Raw genomic sequence first — 23200 nt, 5'->3', positions numbered from 1 at the left:
GGGTGTCTGCATAATTAAGATGAAAACCACAACACTGCATAACTTTAACAATTTAGACTTTATGGGCTTAAGTGGGGCAAGTCATTTTACACAAAGATCCAAACAATACTTCAGTTGGCTTGATATTATCAGAACAGTTTCTGATTTTTTTTAATCAATGCTCAGGAAAGAAGCAAGCATCTTTTGCTTTTACTGGATTTGTGTGAAGTCCTGTCACTGAGACAGATCAGAGATCTGAGCAAGTGTTTTTGGAAAATGGTGTTCCTGTGCCTTATGGTTGCATTTGTTCTAACAGACTCACCACTGAGGTTGGTGTTGTTACAAAGGTTTCTTTTGAAAATTAGCCATACAGCACCGTAACAGGTCAATTCAGCCTATGAGTGGAAAACATGGGGAGAACATACAAACTCCTTGCAGATAGCGTGGGATTCGAATCCAGGTCCGATCCTGATCGCTGGAGCTGTAAAGGTGTTGCGCTGACCACTACACCAACTGTGACGCCCATAAGGTTCTCAGAAGTGTGCCTGCAAACACTGATGCAGAGCAGTTGGACCTAGATTACTGAAATAGGAGAACAGTCACATGTACATAAAATGTGACTGCTTATTAAGTAATTCATTTTCTTGAATATGTTTGTAAGCAATTATTAATCCAATAGGAAGAATAAGGAACCTATGGTGGAAGTGTGGCACTCACCTGCAAATTTTATAATAGGACAGTAACTTCCACTTTAGGTGCATGGTTTGAGTTTAAATTTCAACAGATCTCTGATCTCCGGTGAGTGCCACTCTTACAGTAACATTGTGTGGTCATTTTCTTGTATATTTGTAACTGATCAATGGCAAATTTTGATGGGATTTGAATGCCCATTTAAAGACCAGTAAAGCTCCATGTGAGACCATCATCATGAGAAAAGCTGTGACTAAAGTAGTCAGGAGTCCTTTTCCACAAGTGGTTCTCTTCATAAATCTACAGGGAACCAATGGCTAAATGTTCAAAATGTACTTCACATGTAAACATCACCATCCTTTGCCTCACCAGGCTTGGATCATTTTAATGCAAACCGTTTGTTTTACTTCTACCTTTTTTGTTGAAAATCTTGGCTGACTGTGCTGTGAATGAATGAAGCCGTCCAAAAATGAGGACATGCGGTTGGGACTCCGCTCAGTTGCCTGGGAAATGAGGGACAGGAGCAAGATGGTGTAGAAAAGATATTAGTGATGGGGAAAAAAATGAGATGGTGAGTACAAGATAAACAGTCAGTATGAAACAAGGTAGAGGGATGAAGGTAACCAAGGCACATTATATTGGGCCTTCGGATGGCTTAACGCCTATGGAATTCCAAAACAGATGAGCTGGGAAAGATATAGATTCTCTAACAGAGTGCCCTCACTCTGTATACACATTAAACATTACATAGGATTAATGGCAAAGAAACAGACCAGTTGGCCTAACTATTCAATGCCACAATTACCCTACACTAGAACCTCCTCTCAGCCTATTCTTCTCCATCAATTTGACCTACTGGGTATGTCTGTCTGCTCTCCATTTCATATTCTTCTGTCTATGCTCTCACTCTCTAATAAACCTCAAACATTATTCATTGAGGAACATTGAGCAACTGCTGAACTCGGTTATGATCCCAGTTTTTAGATGTTCATGCTTATGCTTTCTCTCATTCTAACCATAGGCTTGTAACCTTAACCGCATGTGCACCCCGTTTGCCTGACAAAGCCAAATCTAGATCACGACTCTGTTTTGGTTTGTATAGTTGAATGATTTGGCAAATGATACATCACAGAAAGATGGTGAGGTTAAACTGATGCATGTGGAGCTGTACCAGATTAACCTCAAGTTGATGAACAGAAGAAAGACTTAGGGTTGGAATCAGAGCATTTTTTCCTTGAAGCTGCTGCTCCATTACCTATCAGTAGAACAGAGAGAATGAAATAAGATAAATGAATCAGATGTGGTTTTGGACTGCACTTGTTTGTCCTGGTAGAAAATGGCAAAAATGAGAAAGCAATCAATGCGTAGACCGATGATGATGCTTTGATGAATGTTTTAAGACGAAAACACCAGTTCTGCACCTGCTTGAGATCACAGCTTGAATTGGGATGGTTTCTCCGCAAGACAGCCTTTGGCCCACCGGGAGCGTAAGCAGAATTAACCCAGGAGTGTGAACGATCGATCCCCTGGCAGGTAAAGGAGGCAGGACAAGGAGGAAACACAAAGTGAAATCGCGTCGAGCTATAACACAATCATTCACAGTGCGAACAGAGTTGCAGCCGGGAGGTCAATATGATATAAACCCCATCATGGATGTACTTAAAACTGGCAGTCTAATTTTGGTTTACTCTGACAAATCTTCCACATTCATCTCTTCTGAACCAACTTGCATGCAATCGTTTGCCACATAATAAACAACTGGATAACCATTGCCACAACATTCCAGCCACAAAACATGATAAAAAATACGGCTCTCCACTAACTTGAGGAATTTTGCTGGAATGTAATAGCAGAACCTTGCAAGAGCTAATGCATTTTAAAATCATGTTAATCCATTTAAGAGAAAAATTCTGTGGAATGCCAAAACCATTGAGGTAAGCAAGCCAATTCATGATCAAACATTTATCTCATTTACCTATCTTCATTTTTCTCTTTACACAAAGACAACAAATTATCTCTTGTCAAATTAATGTTCAGATTCTTTATCCTTTTGCAAGTTTCACTCCAAATTTTGACTTCCCTTTGCATGAAAATATTTGCCTGATTTTACATGATTAAAAGCATAACAAGTTTTAGGGTTACAGTCATAGTCGTATAGCACAGTAGCGGGCCCTTGTGCCCGACTTGTACATGCTGACTGTGATGCCTACTGTAATCCCATTTGCCCACAATAGACTCTAATCCTTCCACTCCTTTCCTATCCAAATATCTGTCCAGATGTCTTTTGAACATTTTAATTGTATTTCTCCCGATCAGTTTCTCGAGCAGCGTGTTCCATACATCACCATGTCCGATTTCTGGGATCTGTCGATTTAACTGCAGTCCTCAATTTGTTAATTTTCCTTTGACCCAAGATTGGACATTATAATATCTCCCACAATAATCAGCTACTAAGCTTGGTAACCATAATTTGACTGGCATGAAAACGGATATCCCATCATTGTAAAAACGTTTATTAGCAACTTCAATATTTTACATATTCCTCCCAATTGCCCTCACCTCAAAAGAGAGAACCTGGCTCAACTACAAACTTTTTTGGCAGCTCTGCAAGACGGATTATCTGTTTTACTTTCCAAACCCTTGTTAAAAAACCTCAGCACCTTTCAGTCAAAAGACGGGAGCTAAATTAGGTTGCTCATATCTTAAGAAAACATGGTCAATTTTACAGACTATGTGGCCTATTTTGTATTGTATACTAACCTTATAGTACTAACAATAACATTTTAAAAAACTAAATGTTTTTATAACCTCATTTTTACATAAATTCCTGTTTCAAGCTCATAATTTAAACATGAAGCAATAACTGAATGACGTTCATGCCCGGAACAGATCATGCCCGGAACAGATCATGCCCGGAACAGATCATGCCCGGAACAGATCATGCCCACCATTCCTTGTTTGGATGGACTTGGGCACCCAGATAATGTTAGAAAAAAGATCCTAACTCTTTTCTGTGAGCAGTGTTGTCATTTCATTGCCATAGAACATAATGCAACAGTTAACACCCAATCTTGATTGTTGGCAAGTGAGAGAAAGAAGTCAGAATTAAGCATTATTCTCAAATCTTATTGTAGGTACTGTACTCCATTGTTACTGCTCACAAGGATGTTGCCCATTCTTTATCATTATATTCAATTATCATCTCTCATGTGAGCACCTGGTAAAAGAGATGGCAAAAATCCCTCAGTAAATAAAAGCTAACAACCAACATTTGGCCTGTAACTGGAGAAAATTAACACCAACTGTCTTTTTCATACTCCACAGTTGCTTTAATGTCAAGGAGGAACCACCAATGTGCTCCTGCAGATTACAATTTTACTGCATTTTATTTCCAAACCAGCCCAATAACTAGACATTTGCAATGCCACAAACCAAGAATTCAACCTGGAAACATGAAATTACATGTGACATTTCACATACAGCTTTACAGATCAATAATCCCTTTTCTATTTTTTCAAGTGAGAAAAGCTGTCAGTGATTCAGTTCAATCAACTTGATTTAATTTAGACATACAGCATGTTAACAGGCCCTTCTGGCCCATAAGCCCGTGCCACCCAATTACTCCAATCAACCTACAAGCCCCATCCATACCTTTTGAAGGGTTGGAGGAAACCAGAGCACCTGGAGAAAACCCACGCAGACTCGGGGAGAACATATAAACTCCTTACAGAGAGTGCTGGATCCAAACCTGGGTCATTGGCACTGTAACAGCATTGCCCTAACTGTGCCACCCAAGAATTAGTTAGGATTTATCTGACAATTCCAAATTATTTTGCAATATATTATCCGATTGGTAATTTTTCCATGACCCCAAAATCTTTTACTTTTTGATGTTGAAAAATGCCTTGCTAGTTTTTTTTTTCTAAATATCTGAAACGTTACACTCCATGGTTATCAGCGACCTATGTACAGACTCTAAAAGAATATCCACATGCTGGCTTTCATTAACCTTTTTTCTAATCACTTTCAGAACTCCAGAATGTTTACTCGCGCAAAACCTGGCCATGATGTCCAAGATTAAAATGCAATACAGCTCATTTTCAGAACTCAATTTCTACTAATGACCTGTGAAAAAATCCATTTCCTTTAAGTACAAACAATTTGGCATTATTAAGTGTTCTGAAACAAAAAAAAGCACTACATCACTAATCTCTCCTTTCTGGATCATTCAAATATTATACTGTAATTGAAATAAAACATGAAGCAAATTGTCTGGATTTTACAATAAAATACCCACAATTGTCCAGTCGTTCTCTCATGTAGTAATTCCCTACTACCAAAGCTGATAAAAATATTTATTGCATTTGCATCCAATAGTTGTGGGAATGAATAGAAAACTGGTGCCCAGGATCATTTACATTTGGACATCTGTGCCAGGGAATCCTATTAATGGTTCTAGTCATTTTATTGACGTTGGGAGCTTCAACTTCATTAAACAAGGTGTAAAATACAGTAAAACCCATGGTACCTGGCACCTAGGGGTAGATGCCGGAGAAGTGAATTTCTGGTTGCTTGAGATTGTGTGGATTGGCGAACTAATGGTGAGACACACCAATTTTAAACTTTCCTTATTTTTTACCTATTTAATTTCCACAATATTTTGCCAGTTGCTTGAGGCTGCTGGTTGCTTAAGTTCTGGATACCAGGGATTTTATTTGAACTTTTTTTTTAATTTGGCCAAATCAGCATCCACACAAAGTTGCTGAAAACTTTCCAGTTCCCAGGAATTTAAACAGGAAGAAACAAACCAATCCTTAATACAGAAAGCATCACAAGGCATTTAAAAATCAAAGGTTTATAGGAACATAGCATTTTCACATATCTTTCTTGCTCTGCAATTAGTAATCTATAGAAAAAGACAATGACACAGTTGGGGCAGAAACTGTGGATGGTTGCTTTTCGACCCCCCCCCCCCCCCCCCTACTCCCTTCCAATCCAGGTCCTGCTCTTTTCCTCAGCAAACATACTGTAAGAGGACTCAGGCCACTTTAGTTTCCTCTTTACTACACAGAAGCTTGGCGGGAGGTCCATCACTCCCATAGGGGATTCAAGAGTTCCTCGAACATACAAATGCATGGGTTTAAATTCTCCAATGCTAACTGACATTAACCAATCGAAAAACAATTGCCTTCTGGGCAGCAAGCATTATCCCATCAGCATTAAGTAATGCAATGTCCATCTACAAGATACACCATATTGTAGACCAATCACACAGTTGTTCCCACTCCTCCTCAGGTATTTTTACAGCTTTGATTCCCCCAAATCTTGTAAATCATGTGACACTAGAGGGAAATAAGACTGTTGGAAATTTATCAAGTCAGGTTACCGTTACCAAGCAACCCACATTCCAGAGCCTCTCGCTGTCCTTCGTCAGGACTAATGGAATTTCATATTGGCTATCATTGCCGGGCAATACACATCTTAGACCCCTTCACTGTCTTTAGTTATTTGCAACTGTCCCAGCATAAGCATTAACCAAGTTGTATTTATATATATATATATTAATATTTTGGTTAATTACTTAATGTGCTAAAATGTATTTGATGTATTAATTAACACCAATTTAAACTAGAAACAAAACACAAAAATGCACATCCTCTTGTTAGTACAGCTTCACCCTGAACCATACATAGACCTACGGAATCTGTGAGGCACTGGTGCAAGCTCATTTAACTACCAACAAAAGCAGTAAGGTTAGTTGTATCAATACTCTCCTGGCTAACATGTTGATATTTGCATCAACAGGATAAAATCCATTTCTTTAAAAGAGTCCCACTGCAAAATCATTCAGACTTACTTTGCAACTCATGATTTTTTTCACCTCATCATCTGGTGGAGTTGGCGTGGTGGCGAGGTCTGGATTGCTGTTGCTAATGCTCTTTGAACGAGACAGATTCAGGCTGGTAGGCCTAGTAGCAGCACGAGACAAGGTGGCATATTGAATGGGGCCTGCATATGGTGAACTGCTCAATCCTGCAGCAGCAGAATATATCAAAATAAGTGACTGGCCAGTTATTTTTTTCAGTATACAGGTACCCCACACTATCCAAAAGTAGAGCATTCCTTTCGTAAGCCAAAATGGCATAAAGCCAAGAAGCAATTGCCATTAATTTATATGGGAAAAATCTTTTGAGCGTTCCCAACAGCCCACTATCAAGTCTCCACACTGATCCCACTGCCCCACGCTCTCCCGAGAGCACGCTATCAGTCCCCACACTGATCCCACGCTCTCCTGACAACCCGCTATCAGTCCCCACATTGATCCCATTGCCCCACACTCTCCCGACAGCACGCTATCAGTCTCCACACTGATCCCACTGCCCCACGCTCTCCTGACAGCAGGCTATCAGTCCCCACATTGATCTCACTGCCCCACGCTCTCCCGACAGCACGCTATCATTCTCCACACTGATCCCACTGTCCCACGCTCTCCCGACAGCAGGCTATCAGTCACCACACTGATCCCACTGCCCCACGCTCTCCCGACAGCACGTTATCAGTCCCCACACTGATCCCACTGCCCCACGCTCTCCTCACAACCCGCTATCAGTCCCCACAAGGATCCCACTTCCCCACGCTCTCCTGACAACCCGCTATCAGTCCCCACATTGATCCCATTGCCCCACGCTCACCTGACAGCACGCTCAGTCCCCACACTGATCCCACTGCCCCACGCTCTCCCAACAGCACGTCATCAGTCCCCACACTGATCCCACTGCCCCACGCTCTCTTGACAACTCGCTATCAGTCCCCACAAGGATCCCACTGCCTCACGCTCTCCTGACAACCCGCTATCAGTCCCCACATTGATCCCATTTCCCCACGTTCTCTCGACAGCACACTATCAGTCCCCACACTGATCCCATTGTCCCACGCTTTCCTGACAACCCACTATCAGTCCCCACACTGATCCTACTGCCTGTGCTCTCCCGACAGTCCGCTGAATGCTATTTTCAGTTTTTCTGTGAAAGGGAAAATCCTCCGTATTTCTTTCAGTTAGCGAGAAAAAGTACTAATATAGGTCTTTCATAAAAACGAAGTAGCGTAAAGCGAACTTTCAAAAAGTGGGGGATACCTGTATGTCTGAAAACTCAGTGTAATAAATTAAAAATAAAACAATACATCTTAATATGTAACTTACTACAACATCATCCACTACTGAGATTGAGTGCAAAGTTATGTTAATCCCACAATTTATTTTGATGGAGGCTGACAGATGGCATTTTTGTTCATTGGGCATTTAACTGAGGACACCTTTATTTAAGGAATAAAACAAGAACATTGTGTAATTTAGAACACTGTGTAATTTGCTGATGAATCATTGAGCTGAAGTTTACACAATCAGCTAACTATGTAACAGCATTCCAAGAAAATTATCATTAACAAAGAACTTTTAAAAAAAATCATGAAGTTAATTCATGAAGAATGTGGATCTTTAGGGTACCCTAGATTAAGGGGAGTGTGACCATGAAAGTACTGGCTGGCTAATTTATATATATATATATAGTAAAATCCTGGTATCTGGCACCTACAGGGATTGGACGTGAATTTTCTGGTTGCTTGAGATTGCATGTCGTGAGATTGGTGATCTAACATCGAGGCTCACCAATTTTAATCGTATTTTGTTACATATTTATTTTCTGCAATTTTTTTTTTGCCGGTTGCTTGAGGCTGTTGATTGCTTGAATTGTGGATAACAGGGTTTTACTGAACCACAGAGGTTTTCTACCGATCAATGCAATTTATAATGTTAAGTTCTAAAAATTCAAGGCATTATTTATTATGCTCCATGGAAAACAAGTCTCTTCCACAATGGAACACAGATATGACCTCACTTTCTCTTATTTTTGCACTAATTTATTTATTTTAAATGCCATTTTATAACAGTGTTTGCACTGTAATGGTGCCGCAAAACAACAAATTTCGTGATATGTTCAAGACAATAAATTAAGATTCTGATTCTAACTAAAGTCCTCTAAAGCTAGACAATAGCCTGGTGAAACTTCTCTGTACTCTCTCCAGCACGTCAAATCAAATCCAAAAATTTAGTCCAAACTCTGTGCATTAAATACATTGATAAAATAGATTTGTGCACTTTAGCTGAAGTGATAGTTAGAGGCCATAGGTTATTGTCATACTGTATATAATTACCTTCAATTCAAAGTCAAACATCTTGCCTTTTTTTAATATTTCCAAGATAAATTCTGAACTCATATTTAATAATGGACATGACATCAGGTTTTTACATTGGACTAAAGTGTCATTCTGACTAAGTTTTTTGTAGTAATCCTGTATTGTCCGAAGATAAGTTCAGCTTTATACATACCAGGGAATTGAGGACAGTGGTCAGTGTCTGGAAGATGAAACATATAATATATATAGGATGCCAGCAGATTGTTGTGTCCATGCTGGTCTTGATTTCCTTCAAGGTTTTTATGGATCTGATTGACGAGCTGAGCCATTGCTTCAAAAGCAGCTCGGCCCAGATTTACTGAAATATAAAAATTCAAGACATTATCTTATTCTGTTTCCTGCGGGTAAAATTAAACTACAATTACAACTCTGATTATCTGAAATAGGATTCTCCAAAATCCTCATTTAACCACAATTTTTTTTTTTTTTAAATTCAGATAAATGAGGATATTCGAAACAAATCAGAATTCCTCATTTATCTGAAATTTTTTCGGAGCGAACTGACCTCATAGGTAACTCCATCCCCTCTTTCCTTTACCTTCCCCTATTGACTTTTCTCTCCCACTCTCCCTCTCAAACTGCATGCCATTGTCTCCCAGCTGCAAGTGGTCGGAAGAATCCCTTGTTCCCCGGGGCAGAAGCGGGTAACCTCGGCCTCCCAGGCTGAAGTTTCTACTGGACTGTTTTTTTAAAAAAAAGTCTATTTGACATAGGCCCCGACCATTTTGAATAATCAGAGTTGTACTGTATTTGATAACATTGCAAAATATCAATATATTGATTTGAGATTCTTCTGCTAATGGTGGGTGGAAACCAGAGCACCCGGAGGAAACACACGCAGACATAGGGAGAACATACAAACACCAAACAGCGCTGGATTCAACCTCGGGTCACTGGCACTGTAACAGCATTACGCTAACCATGCCACCACAAAGTGTGACTTTGTCTTTCTGAACTCTCAGGTCATATCCAGCAGGAATACAATTTGGCAAATTTGAATTTCCAGATTTATAATATCTCATGTTTATTGCAAAGTTTGTGTCAGTGTGACCATCATTTGCGAGACCAAATTGTGGCCACCTATGGTCACTGATTTAGAATTCAGTGGTGGTACTTCAAACGTCTGCCAAAGATCTATCTAAAAGCATATTATACATGAGAAATGTGACAGCTAGGAGGCAAGCAAAACAGCTGGGGAAATCCTGTTCCTGGCAAGCTAATAACACAGCTAGAGCCAAAGCTAAGGATGCTGCCAGTCACCTTAAAGTAGGTGACTTGCATGAGCTTGCTTCACAATGATTGGTAATGTGGTGACAAGTATTGCAAATCAAATTGGAGTTTGGGTGATATCCATATTCCAATAGAGTTCTCCTACAGTGATATTCTTAACATAATTTGCTGGGAAAGATAAGCTCCTAAATATGAGGAGGTAGGAATAAAGAAAACTCAAGAGCCCCACCACAGTTGTGCTTCAAGACATAGAATCAGGAGGAGTCACGTGATGGAGTAGTAGCCGGACGGTGAACTCCAGCCCTCTCCAGAAAAGTCGGGAAAAACAAGAGAAAATACAAAGGCAAAGAAATAAAAGTTAAAGAAAAGTGAGTATAAAGGTGGAAAGAAGATGGCGACAAAAAAAGAAAAATCAAAATCAACGGTAAGAAGAGAGGAAGAGAAGACAACGGAGGAAGAAAGAGAAGGCCTTACCTGTCCGAAGAGGCCCGCTGTGGAGAGAGAAGCCCGCTTCCTCAGGTCGGTAGAAATAGAACTACAACAATGGCTCGTAGAGCCGAGTAAAAGTGCGCAACCGCGCATGCGCGATGCGCATGAAAAAAAACACACCGACGGGAGGGGGGACCAGCTGGGGAGTCGATCTCCACAGCCGGCAACGACAGCTGCAGAACACCTGCAGCAAGAAGAGACCACAGAAAACAATGAAAACAAGAAAGAAGAGAAGGAAAGGGCAACAAAGAAACAACAGATGGCCAACCCAGAGGAAGAAGAGGAAGAATACAGTGAAATAGATGAAGGGAAAGGCAAGGTAAATGATATACTTTCTCTTGTTAGAGGATACATGGAGTCATTTAAAGAATGGCAAACACAGGAATTCAATGATTTAAGAAGAAGAATAAACAACACAGAAGAGAAAGTGAATAAAATAGATATGACCTTAACAGAAATGGGGAAAAAAATGGACAAGATGGAAGAACGGGCAGTAGCAGCAGAAATGGAGGTAGAAGACTTAAAAAAGAAATTGGAGGAATCTAATAAAAAAACTAAAGAGACACAAGAACTACTAGCTCAAAAAATAGATATAATGGAAAATTATAACAGAAGAAATAACATAAAGATAGTGGGCCTTAAGGAAGATGAAGAAGGCAAGAATATGAGGGAGTTTATAAAATAGGATGTCCAGAACTACAGCAAGAAATGGAAATAGAAAGGGCACATAGAGCATTGGCCTCTAAACCACAACCACAACAAAAACCAAGATCTATTGTAGTAAAATTCCTAAGATATACTACAAGAGAAAAGGTTCTGGAGAAGACAATGGAAAAAGTAAGAGAGGGCAACAAACCACTGGAGTATAAAGGGCAAAAAATCTTCATTTATCCAGATATAAGTTTTGAACTCCTAAAGAAGAGAAAAGAGTTCAATACAGCAAAGGCGATTTTATGGAAGAAAGGGTATAAATTTATACTGAAGCATCCAGCGGTATTGAAAATATTTATTCCAGGACAACAAAACAGACTATTCTCGGATCCAGAAGAAGCACGAAAATTTGCAGAACAATTACAAAAATAGACTGAGGGATGAAGACGGGTAATGAGAGTAAAAATGATCATGATTGATATGTATGTGGGTAAAGACAAAAATAGACTGAGGGATGAAGACGGGTAATGAGAGTAAAAATGACCACGATTGATATGTATGCGGGTAAAGAGGTATAAGAGTGAATAGAGACAATGTGCATACGTGAATGTATCTGTAATTAGAGGAAAATATAGATAGTATAGACAAGAATTAATAAGGGAAGGTAATGGAATAGAGAGAATAAGGAGGGAATTAAAAGAGTGACCTTTGTGACATATGAAAAGTGAAATCTTTTCTGGGGGGGGCTGGGTGGGGGAAAATAGCGGTCACTGCAAAATCAATTGACGCTTGCGAGTGGATTCGCAAATCCAAATGGAGAGGGGAGATGTGGTTGTCCGACAAGGGATAAAGGACAATTCAGGAGGGGAAGGGGAGATTGGGGATAAAGAAGATAGAAATAGGAGAATAAGGAAAATGTTGGATGTTGTAGGAATGTTGTCGTATAAAGAGTTGAAAATAAGAAAACAGAAATGGAAAAGGAGGAAAGGTAATGATGGAAAAACGGAAAGAGAAGATAAACAAAATATAAAATGGCTACGCTGAACTATATGACTTTAAATATTAATGGAATACATAACCAAATTAAAAGGAAGAAACTACTAAATTTACTGAAAAAGGAAAAAATTGATATAGCATTTGTCCAAGAAACACACTTAACTGAATTGGAGCACAAGAAATTAAAGAGATATTGGGTAGGACATGTAACAGCAGCATTGTATAATTCAAAAGCAAGAGGAGTGGCTATATTAATTAGCAAAAATGTGCCATTTAAAATAGAAGAGGAAATAATAGATCCAGCAGGGAGATATGTTATGATAAAATATCAGATATATTCGGAGCTTTGGAATCTACTTAATATATATTCACCTAACGAAGAAGATCAAAAGTTTATGCAAGATATCTTTTTGAAGGTAGCTAATACGCAAGGGAACATACTAATAGGAGGGGATTTCAATCTGAATTTGGATCCAAATATGGATAAAACGGGGAAAAAAATTAACAGGAAGAACAAAGTAACCAAATTTATAATTAAATCAATGCAAGAAATGAAACTTGTGGATATATGGAGGAAACAAAACCCAAAAGAAAAGGAATACTCATACCTCTCGACTAGACATAAAACATACTCAAGAATAGACCTATTTTTGTTATCAGCTAGTATGCAGGATAGACTAAGAAAAACAGAATATAAAGCGAGAATGCTATCAGACCATTCACCCTTAATACTGACAGTAAAGCTAGAGGACATCCCTCCAAGAATGTATAGATGGAGATTAAACCCCATGCTACTTAAAAGACAGGATTTTAGAGAATTTATTGAAAAACAATTAAAAATGTATTTTGAAGTAAATACGGAATCAGTGGAAGATAAGTTTATACTATGGGACGCAATGAAAGCATTCATTAGAGGGCAAATAATAAGTTATGTAACCAAGATGAAGAAGGACTATAATCAGGAAACAGAGCAGTTGGAAAGGGAAATAGTAAACATAGAAAAAAAATTAGCAATGAAGGAAGATACAACTAAAAGAAGAGAATTGGCGGATAAAAAAATAAAATATGAAACATTACAAACATATAAGGTAGAGAAGAATATAATGAAGACATAACAGAAATATTATGAACTAGGTGAAAAAACACACAAAATCTTAGCATGGCAGCTTAAGACAGAGCAAACTAAGAAAATGGTATTGGCAACAAGGAAAAAAGACAAACAAATTACATATAATCCAAAAGAAATTAAGGAAAACTTTAGAGAATTCTATGAACAATTATACCGAACTGAAAACGAAGGGAAAGAAGGGAAAATAGATGAATTTTTGACTGAAATTGAACTACCAAAACTACAAATAGAGGAACAAAATAAATTAACAGAACCATTTGGAACAGTAGAAATACAAGAGATAATAAAAAAATTACCAAATAATAAGACACCAGGAGAGGATGGACTCCCAATAGAATTCTACAAAACATTTAAAGACTTATTAATACCGCCCCTCCTGGATGTAATCAACCAGATTGATGAGACACAAAACTTACCAGATTCATGTAAAACAGCAATAATTACAGTAATACTAAAACAAGGGAAAGATCCACTCTCACCAGCGTCATATAGACCAATATCTTTGCTAAACACAGATTATAAGATAATAGCTAAACTATTGGCAAACAGATTAGCAGAACAGGTACCGAAAATGGTAAATTTAGACCAAACTGGATTTATCAAAAAAAGACGCACAACAGACAATATTTGTAAATTTATTAACTTAATTCATGCAGTAGAAGGAAATAAAGCACCGGCAGTAGCAGTTGCTTTAGACGCAGAGAAGGCCTTCGACAGAGTAGAATGGAATTATTTGTTCAAAGTATTGCAAAAATTCAGTTTACCGGAGAAGTATATTAATTGGATTAAAGCATTATATAAGGGATCGTTAGCGAAAGTGACAGTAAATGGACATGTATCAAAGCAATTTAACTTAAGCAGGTCAACGCGGCAGGGATGCCCACTATCACCGTTATTGTTTGCGCTAGCTATAGAACCACTAGCAGAATTGATAAGAATAGATAATAATATAAAAGGAATAAAAATAAAAGACAGGGAATATAAAATCAGTCTATTTGCGGATGATGTGATAGTGTACTTAACAGAACCAGAACTATCAATAAAAGAATTATATAAGAAATTGAAGGAATATGGAGAAGTGTCGGGATACAAGATAAACGTAAATAAAAGTGAAGCAATGCCTATGAATAACGCAGATTTCTCAAAATTTAAGAAGGAATCCCCATTCAGATGGCAAATGCAGGCAATAAGATACCTAGGTGTACAAAAAAACAAAAATCTAGGCCAATTATATAAACTCAATTACAATCCACTAATGAAAAAATTACAGGACGATTTAGAGCATTGGAAAGAGCTACCACTAACACTGATAGGAAGGATAAACTGTATTAAAATGAACATTTTTCCAAGGATACTATACTTATTCCAGGCATTGCCAATACATCTGACAGAAAAATTCTTCAAAGAGTTAAAGAAAATAATAAGGAAATTTTTATGGAGAGGGGGGAAACCGAGGATAGCACTAGATAAATTAACAGAATGGTATAAACAAGGAGGCTTACAATTGCCAAACTTCAAAAATTATTATAGAGCCGCACAATTAAGATACCTATCAGATTTTTATCAAACAAGGGAAAAACCAGACTGGACGAGATTAGAATTAGATAAAATAGGGGAAAAGATACCTGAACACATATTATATAAATGGGACGAAAAATTGGTACAACATAGAACTTCTCCAGTATTACATCATCTCCTCAATATTTGGAAGAAGATTCATGTAGAAAGAAATAAAACAAATTATCAATTACCAAAACTAATATTGACGCAAAATAAGCTACTCCCTTTTACAATAGACAACCTTTCCTTTAGAAAATGGGGAAAAAAAGGGATTAAAAGAATAGAAAATTGTTTTTCAGGAAGTAGATTCTTATCCTTTGAACAAATGAGAGATAAGTACAATATAACTGGAGATACAGCGCTGGCATATTACCAACTGAGATCCTACTTGAAAGAGAAATTAGGAAGCAATTTGAGTTTACCAGAGGGAAGTAACCTTGAATATGTGATTACAGATACAATGTTAATCAAAAGATTTATAACAAATATGTATATTAAACTGCAAGAAAAGGAGAATGAGGAAACAAATGGTAAAACTAAACAAAAATGGGAACAAGATTTAAATATGAAGATAAAAAAGGAAACATGGGAGAAATTATGTTCTGGAACGATGAGAAATACAATAAATACGAGGCTACGTATGATACAATATAATTGGTTATACAGACTATACATTACACCGCAAAAGTTAAATAAATGGGACCCAACAGTATCTGATAGATGTTTTCGATGTAAAAAAGAAATGGGAACAACAATTCATGCAATCTGGGCATGTGAGAGAGTAGAAAAATTTTGGGATGATCTCAATCAGATATTAAATAAAATAACAGAAAACAATATACCAAAGAATCCAGAGATCTTTCTCCTAAGTAACATAAAAAATAAAGAATTTGGAATTGAATTGGAGGATGCACAAAAAAGATTTGTTAAGATAGCCCTAGCCGTAGCAAAAAAATGTATTATGTCAACCTGGAAATTGGAAGATAATTTGAAAATACAACAATGGTATATAGAAATGAATAAATGTATTCCATTAGAAAAAATAACATATAGTTTAAGAAATAATATTGAAATATTCGAACAAGTATGGGAGCCTTACATTAAATACAATAGCGAAAACCTACCGGGGACAAACATTACCTAAGTTGATGGAAGGAGAAGAAAAGAAAAGAATGGACTCAGTAGAATTTCTGGTGTATTTTTGTTGAATGACAACATTGTCTGACTGGCTTAATGCAACCTAGATTGTATACCTAAAATGGATGAGAGGGGGGGTGGGGGGGTGGCTTGGGAGGAGGGAGGGGGGGGGGAGAAAAAGACACTATATATGTGTGAAAAAGAAAAAGTGTATATCATGGCTAACGTGATTTATGGTGTGAAAAATAAAAAATTTAAATAAAAAAAAGACATAGAATCAGAAGAATAGACAATAATAAAATTGCCCAGGGGAATGGGCCTGGTTTGATTTCAGGTAGGAAGTTAAAAACTGAAGGTGCAATATACAATATTCCCTCAAAGAAAATTCTCCACTTGGAAATAGTTGGACCCTTGGTGTGTTTTCTAATTGCTTTTCCAGAAATGTCACTGAGCTGGGCTATTGGCTCCAGTCTCCTACCATCTGCAATTAGACCCTAAAAGCCCTTTTGTTTCATTGGTTAGTAATTAATGGACCACAAAGATTTTGCTTCCTGAACACTTTTGAACACTATTGTTGGACACTGACACGAGAGGCATCAGGTGAAGTACAAACGAAAATTGGTGGCAAAACATTTTTAGGTCAGTTGAACTAATGCAACGTGTCAGCATCATTATTCGATTAAACATGGTAAATTCAATAAAAGTTAATTTAATGTTTCTCCAACTTTCTGTGTGATACAAATCTGAAATTATTCAGTTTGAAGTTGTCTATCATAGTCTACTGTTTTTTTTTTCAGGAAGCAAACCTTTTGAAAAAAATTACTGTCCAGTGTGATTGATAAAATATTAACCATATTTTAACAGAAGGGTAAATGAGGAGCTGTAATGGCATACGTGAACTTCAGGAGAAAGCCGGCTCATACCTATCTGCCCATTGATGACTGGAGGCCGGACTATTAGGAGGATGAGTTTGTTGAGAACATGATGGACGAATCGAAGAAGTGGTTCCATTTTCGCTGACCGCAAGTTGTTAATACTGGCCTTCAACTCCGTCTCCACGTTATTTTCTGTGATGATCACATCCTTCAGTGGAAAAGGGAATGAATATTCTTCTAGAACGTGCACTAGAGTAAAAAACTTATCCAGAAATTGGTCCTTAGGGTTAAAAGCAGAATCAGTGATTAATTAAACAAATGTGCACAGATTGCTAAATGATTCCCCACTTACAACCCAGCCTGTGTTTTTTTTTAATTCCTGACCACAACAATCTCCCAATAATGAAAATACCTCTTGATTGAAGGCTAACTGGAAGTGAACAACAAATACACTGACCTCTGAATAGATCATTTTTTTAAAAACTGTTAACAAAAGACAGAGCCTTTCGAAAACAACTTTAGAGAAAATTTCAGGGTTCTATTTAATTGCACGCAAGAACGTTAACAGAGCGTAAATTAAGAACAGTTCCCAGGTTTCAGTACATAATACTTATTTATAAGAATGTTGCAGTTCATATGCAACCAATTCAGAGGAGTTTTGTTTTTAAACATTTCCCCACTTTTCTCTTTCAAGTATTTATCTATTTCTTTTCGAGAGGATATATTGAATCATAATGCCCTATTATTTCACCAATATATTCCAGATCACAACCAATCTCTGGTGTTCAGCTTTTTAACTTGAATCTGTTTGCAATTATGTAAAATTATCCCAAGAGGAAGGTTTTATCTCTCCATTTAGTCCAATGCCTATATTTCTGGGAGATGCTTGCAAACATTTGGAGACAAGGTTATTATGTTGTATGTCTGCCGCAGAGTTTGCTGTGTTACAAGACCCAGCTGGAGGTTAAAGGATGGGTGGGGTGGGGGGAGCCATAAAACTGTGTTGGCTCTTAATGGGGTGTGTGGATTATACGCCATTACAGTCACCAAGAGCAGAAAGATTGTAATCTTCATTCAAAGTTTTTTGAGTGACTGCACAACTCTTCAATGAAAATATTACGAAGACCACAGTGGAGGGGTTGGACACTCAAGTACAAGCATTTACAAACTCTCAGTCTATTTTTCTAGCCTGAAATTTCTGAGTAAAATTATTCTTCTGAAAGAGACCAATGTTTTGATAGCAAGCTGAGAACTTTCAAGTGGCATCTACCTGCGTGTGGACTGATGATGCTGCCAAGACCTCCACATTAAAAACTCCTTTGTGGTTGTCGACCCATTTCATACCTGGCAACTGGACCTTTTCAAACACAAGAGCAAAGCATTATAAATATAAATGTGAACTGAGATGGTCATGGTAAGAAATGATCATTTAAAATGAGTGTGGCACATTTTAATTGTTAACCAACAATCCTGTACATTTTGGAGATTGGGAGGAACCCAGAGCACTTGGAGAAATCTCACGCAGACATGGGGAGAACGTTCTTATAGACAGGGCCAGATTTGAACCTGGTTCGCCGGTGATGTAATAGCATCACGCTAACCGCACCAAATCAACAGATCTAAATACTGGAACGGTTCATTCAATAGCACTGTGAACACATCTTCAGCACAAGAACTGAACTTGTAAGAGTCCATGGCTTATAACTAGCTTCCAGGGCAATTTGAGACCAATTGCTTTAACTAAACACATCTCAGTCATGAGTAATATAAACTCAACACTTAGGTGGTACCTAATCTCCCTCGAACAGATTTTGATTATCCTACAAACCATTAATTCCTCAGTTTCCTGTGTAAATCAAAGCGTACTTAGGTGGACAATAATGACATAGGATGCAAATAAGCAAATTCCTCAAAATAAAAATCTGTGGGCATTTAAAGAATAGAACATGCTTCCTCTCTCCCACAGCTTTGTCCTCCTCTCATTGAAAGAGGACAAAAAAAGCATGCCAGTTGGAAGATATTAGCTCAAAGCTGACAGCTGGTTGATGAACACAATGAAATGTAACGTCGTCTGGCGGAAGTAAAACTGAAAACAAGTGGCCAAGTTTAACGTGCGTTAACAAAAATGTTTGTGTTTCAGCACCATTTATATTAAATGTGGCCAATAACATGCAAAATGTCTTTAAGAAAACCATTGCCTGCATGATGTTCATGTTACCATGCCGTAGAATTGAAATGCTGTAAATCAAGACTTCCGGAAAAATGAAAGTAAAGTTTTAGAATGGTATACTTTTAACCCTGCTCAGTTCCATTCGGTTTTTAATCATTGTTAGACAAGTTCCCAATTACAAATTGATCCAGCCTTCAGAATGTCTATTGCATATATGCCGCAAGAATTGAAAACTCATTTTTATTTCTTCTACCCTAAAGCTGTGAACTTAATTTCACTTCACAACAGGAGATTCAAAGCATTCTGCCATGAGTCAATATTACCTAAACTGTAGTTTCATTAAACTTCCCCAAATGGTTTCACAGCATAATTTTATTGAGAAAAAAGTCAATTGCCAAGCTGTACATTGCCAAGTTTAAGACAAGCAAAATCAGACATCAAACTCACATTTGAAAGAAATCAGATAATAAGGACAAGAGCTTGAGACCGAAGGAAACCAGGAATTATTATCTCAGCACAAAATGGAAGGATAAGGAATGAGGAGAAAGAAGTTAACCACCCAGAGGGATGAAGTAATGCAGTATTTGATCACACTTACATCAGGAGTAAGGACTGAGTAACTGGGAGGTGGCTTATCTACTGACACTGGAAGGCTGAATTGTCCTGTTCGAAGACGGCCATGCTGCATCAAAGGGATCCACTGAATGAGTGAGAAATAAAGTTTGGAATTACCAACCACACCAATATTGGTATCACCTACTCTTCATCTCAATATTTTTCATGCTGAACTACTGTAAGCAAATTATCAGCAATAGGAGTAAAACTGAAAGAAACAGCAGGACTGAACTGAATTGTCTGAAACATGACTGCAATAACTCTAGTATAAATGTATTTATTTCCAAAACAACAGATGTTAGGAAACGTCACTCCCTGTTTTGTTGAATACTGAAGAGTGAATCGGTTCCCCAGGAAGCACTTGCTGTGGCCAGGCAAGTTCCAAAACCTAAAGGAGATGGCCATCCTATTGCAAAAAAATGGAGTCACTCTTGGGAACATGGACTTCCTTCCTTTCACATAGCAAGAAATGAGGAACCCAGGCAAGAGATGCTGAAAAAACCTGTATTTTTCTCTAAATAACCAAACAATGTTTTTAATAGGGAGCTATGAACACACACCAGGGAATAAATACTTGAATCAAAACATATGCCAATCAACTCCATTTCCCATTTGAGCAACAATAAATTGTTGCAACCAGCAGTTTTAGCTGTCACCTTGAATCTCTAGTGTAACAATCATGGCTACAATTCTTACTGAACGTTCAAATTTATCTGTGGTTGATGTTTGCCTTTTATCCCACCCACTGACTCATGCATGGATGGCATCAAAGTTATAGAGAATTTTTTTTATATTAAAGTACTATAATAGAAGTCCACCCTTAAGGAATTTACATGTTAAATCGAAGTAAAACTCCAATAATTCGCTATCAGACTAATCCCAATGGATTAGCATTTGCTCACCACCTCAAATCCTGATGGTTCATCATTTGGCTCCAGTGAAGTAATGGAATAAGGTAAATGGGCAGCAGAAGCTGCCCAGCCTTATGGTTTTTAAAATGCACCATTGATTACCTATGATCCTCCCGTGTTCCAACACTCCCCAAACCAGGGCCCCAGTTCCCACACTCCCCATCCTCTCACTTTAGTAAAAACACAGAAATGCTGAAGGTCTTGCGGTGTCAGTAGGAGGTAAAGATATATAATTGCCTTTTAGGGCTTGATCCCTAAATGTCGGCTACCTCCTCTGAATGCTGCAAAACCTGTTGAGTTATAATTTTTTTAAAAATATAACAAAAAATTCTGGATTTTAAGATAATTTAGACATACAGCATAGTAACAAGCCATTTCAGCCCACAAGTGCATGTCGCCCAATTACACCCAAATGACTTAAAACCCCAAGTACATATTTCTATTACTGTGAGTACTTGATGTTCTTAACTCCACGGTGTTAAAACTAAAAGCAAAATAAATGACATAAAATCCCAATAAGATCATTCAGCTATAGGAACTTTTTCAATTAGTTGTATGGGTGAATTTGTCTCTCGACATCCTGTGTTTTTAACCAAGTTTATTTTGGAAATGATGAAAAAAGGGCACAATTCTAATCCACCATCTTAAACATTAAATCCCAATATTTAATTAACACAAGAAACATAAACTAAGGTCTTAATTATCACTCTTGACTGGAAAACCATGCCTTGAATTTCGCTGGCCACTTTAACTATTCATAGCCACTTACTGTGTATCCCACAGGTGTCTCCAGTGACGAACTGGGTTTCTGCTGACAGCTGATGTGGTAAAAGGTGAAGAGCAGGTGATGATTGTCCGTTAAGTTAGCTGGGATTTTCATTTTAATTTCCTCATAAAACTCTGGACATCTGCAAAGAATACACAATATGTCAAATTCTGTTTAATGCTCTGGCAAACATGAGGCTGCTGGATGCTTGAATTCACTTTCAGCCCTCCAGTTTGAAAAATTCCTTTTTCTACCATCTATCTCTTTCAAAGGAGGTACATAAATCTTTCATTGGGTGAATGAAATCATTTCTGTAATCAGTGCAATACTGAACTCACAGTTAACTCATCAAGCTAAGACCATGAGAAATAGGAACAAGGGAAGGCCCATTTGACTCCTTCAGTTTGGTCCACCATTCAATAAGATCATGACACAAAATAACATATTACAGTTTAGTTATATTGTACAAGTTGCATGCAATTTCTTTCGGATCGTTAATTTTATTGATTTATCTTGCAGTCCCGTGTCTCTGTGCTGACTACTTTTCACGTTTACAGATTAGATTCTCATGGCCCAAAGATTGACTCAGCTGAGGGTTTGGTTGTCATGGTTGGCTGCTGAGTCAGCCCTTTGCAGACTTCAAACAACTGGCAGTTTCTAGCAGGAATGCTGCTGAGGTGCAAGGACAACACTCTCCATTTTTTAGATGCACCGCACAAGGGATGCCTCAAGTGTAGATCTTTGCCCTTCTGTGGATACAAATGACTGAAGATCTTCCATGAATTGCTGACAAAGTGACACTGAAAAAAGGGAACGCCTCCTTTCAATGCAGTAGCAAATCAGTAAGCTTAAGAATCATCGGCATAGCCCCTTAAAACCCAGAAAGGACTTAAAGTTTAAGAACTCACTTGTTGTGATACACCACAGCAGAATATGCTTCTTTTGAAAATTCAGCGCAGCTGGACTTCCCAAAGATAACCTGCATTGGTACAGAAGGCAGCAACACATTGTTAGGTAGCACTAGGCAGGAGAAACACTCCAATTGATGCAGGTTAGATCACAGAATTCAAGCCCATTGTGGCAAGTAACAAAATTGTGCCCTTGGATCTGAAAACAAAATTAAGAAAAACTACTGGGATGACATAATCAAGAGGAGGTAAATGTAGAAGTCAGCTCAGATAGTTTCAGGTAAGACTTTTAAAGCTAAGGGTAGCTTAAGTATCCGGGGAAGGTTAGCTGTATGGATATTCAAAGCTAACGTTGGACAGGAAAGAAAGGAATGAAAAGTCTGCAGATGCTGATATTTGGAGCAAAAAATACAAACTGCTGGATAAACAATAGATTGAGCAGCAACTGTGGTTGCTAAGAAATGATCAAGGTTTGACTCCATAAACACATTTGTTTTCCTCCTTTCCCAGCTCTGATAAGGGATCTTCGATCAGACACCATAAGCTTCTTTTTCCAAAGACGTTGTCTGACATGTTGATTTTTTTTCCAGCCTTTTCTGCTTGTGAAAGAAATGAGGTTGGTGAGGGCAGAAACAGAAAAAAACTTTAGTTCCAGCTGTGAAGAAGATACTGGGTGCCTGCTCCTTACTTCTTGGGGTCTTGTGACAAAACAACCATGCTTGGAAAAGGTAAGGCGCTGCAGATAATCACTGAAGAATACTCCAAGTAACAGTCAGCATTATTGACGGAAAAGAGTGAACTGTACAAAGATTGAAAGTTTCACCACATTCAGCAATCAAAG

The 23200-nt window shown here is 38.0% G+C and overlaps 1 protein-coding gene across 9 annotated transcripts in view; it reads right to left on the bottom strand.

Annotated features, from left to right (window-relative positions):
• LOC138758389 (dedicator of cytokinesis protein 7-like) overlaps nt 1-23200 on the bottom strand; it is a 158981-nt gene that overhangs the window by 67054 nt on the left and 68727 nt on the right. For 6 of the 9 annotated variants that reach the window (XM_069927221.1, XM_069927222.1, XM_069927227.1 and 3 more), the window contains exons 16-24: nt 22360-22430; nt 21455-21593; nt 19758-19859; nt 18260-18346; nt 17038-17269; nt 9056-9220; nt 6527-6702; nt 2091-2195; nt 1083-1172 (exon numbers count right to left, since the gene is read on the bottom strand). In XM_069927221.1, coding sequence (XP_069783322.1) covers nt 1083-1172; nt 2091-2195; nt 6527-6702; nt 9056-9220; nt 17038-17269; nt 18260-18346; nt 19758-19859; nt 21455-21593; nt 22360-22430 — 1167 coding nt within the window. The remainder of the gene's footprint in view (nt 1-1082; nt 1173-2090; nt 2196-6526; nt 6703-9055; nt 9221-17037; nt 17270-18259; nt 18347-19757; nt 19860-21454; nt 21594-22359; nt 22431-23200) is intronic. The other 3 variants (XM_069927223.1, XM_069927225.1, XM_069927226.1) reach the window with 3 other exon arrangements.

Source organism: Narcine bancroftii, chromosome 3, assembly GCF_036971445.1.
Source record: "Narcine bancroftii isolate sNarBan1 chromosome 3, sNarBan1.hap1, whole genome shotgun sequence".
NCBI classification, from domain to species: Eukaryota; Metazoa; Chordata; class Chondrichthyes; order Torpediniformes; family Narcinidae; genus Narcine; species Narcine bancroftii.
The sequence above is the reverse complement of the archived record's forward strand: the minus strand, read 5'-3'. Positions and strand labels throughout refer to the sequence as shown.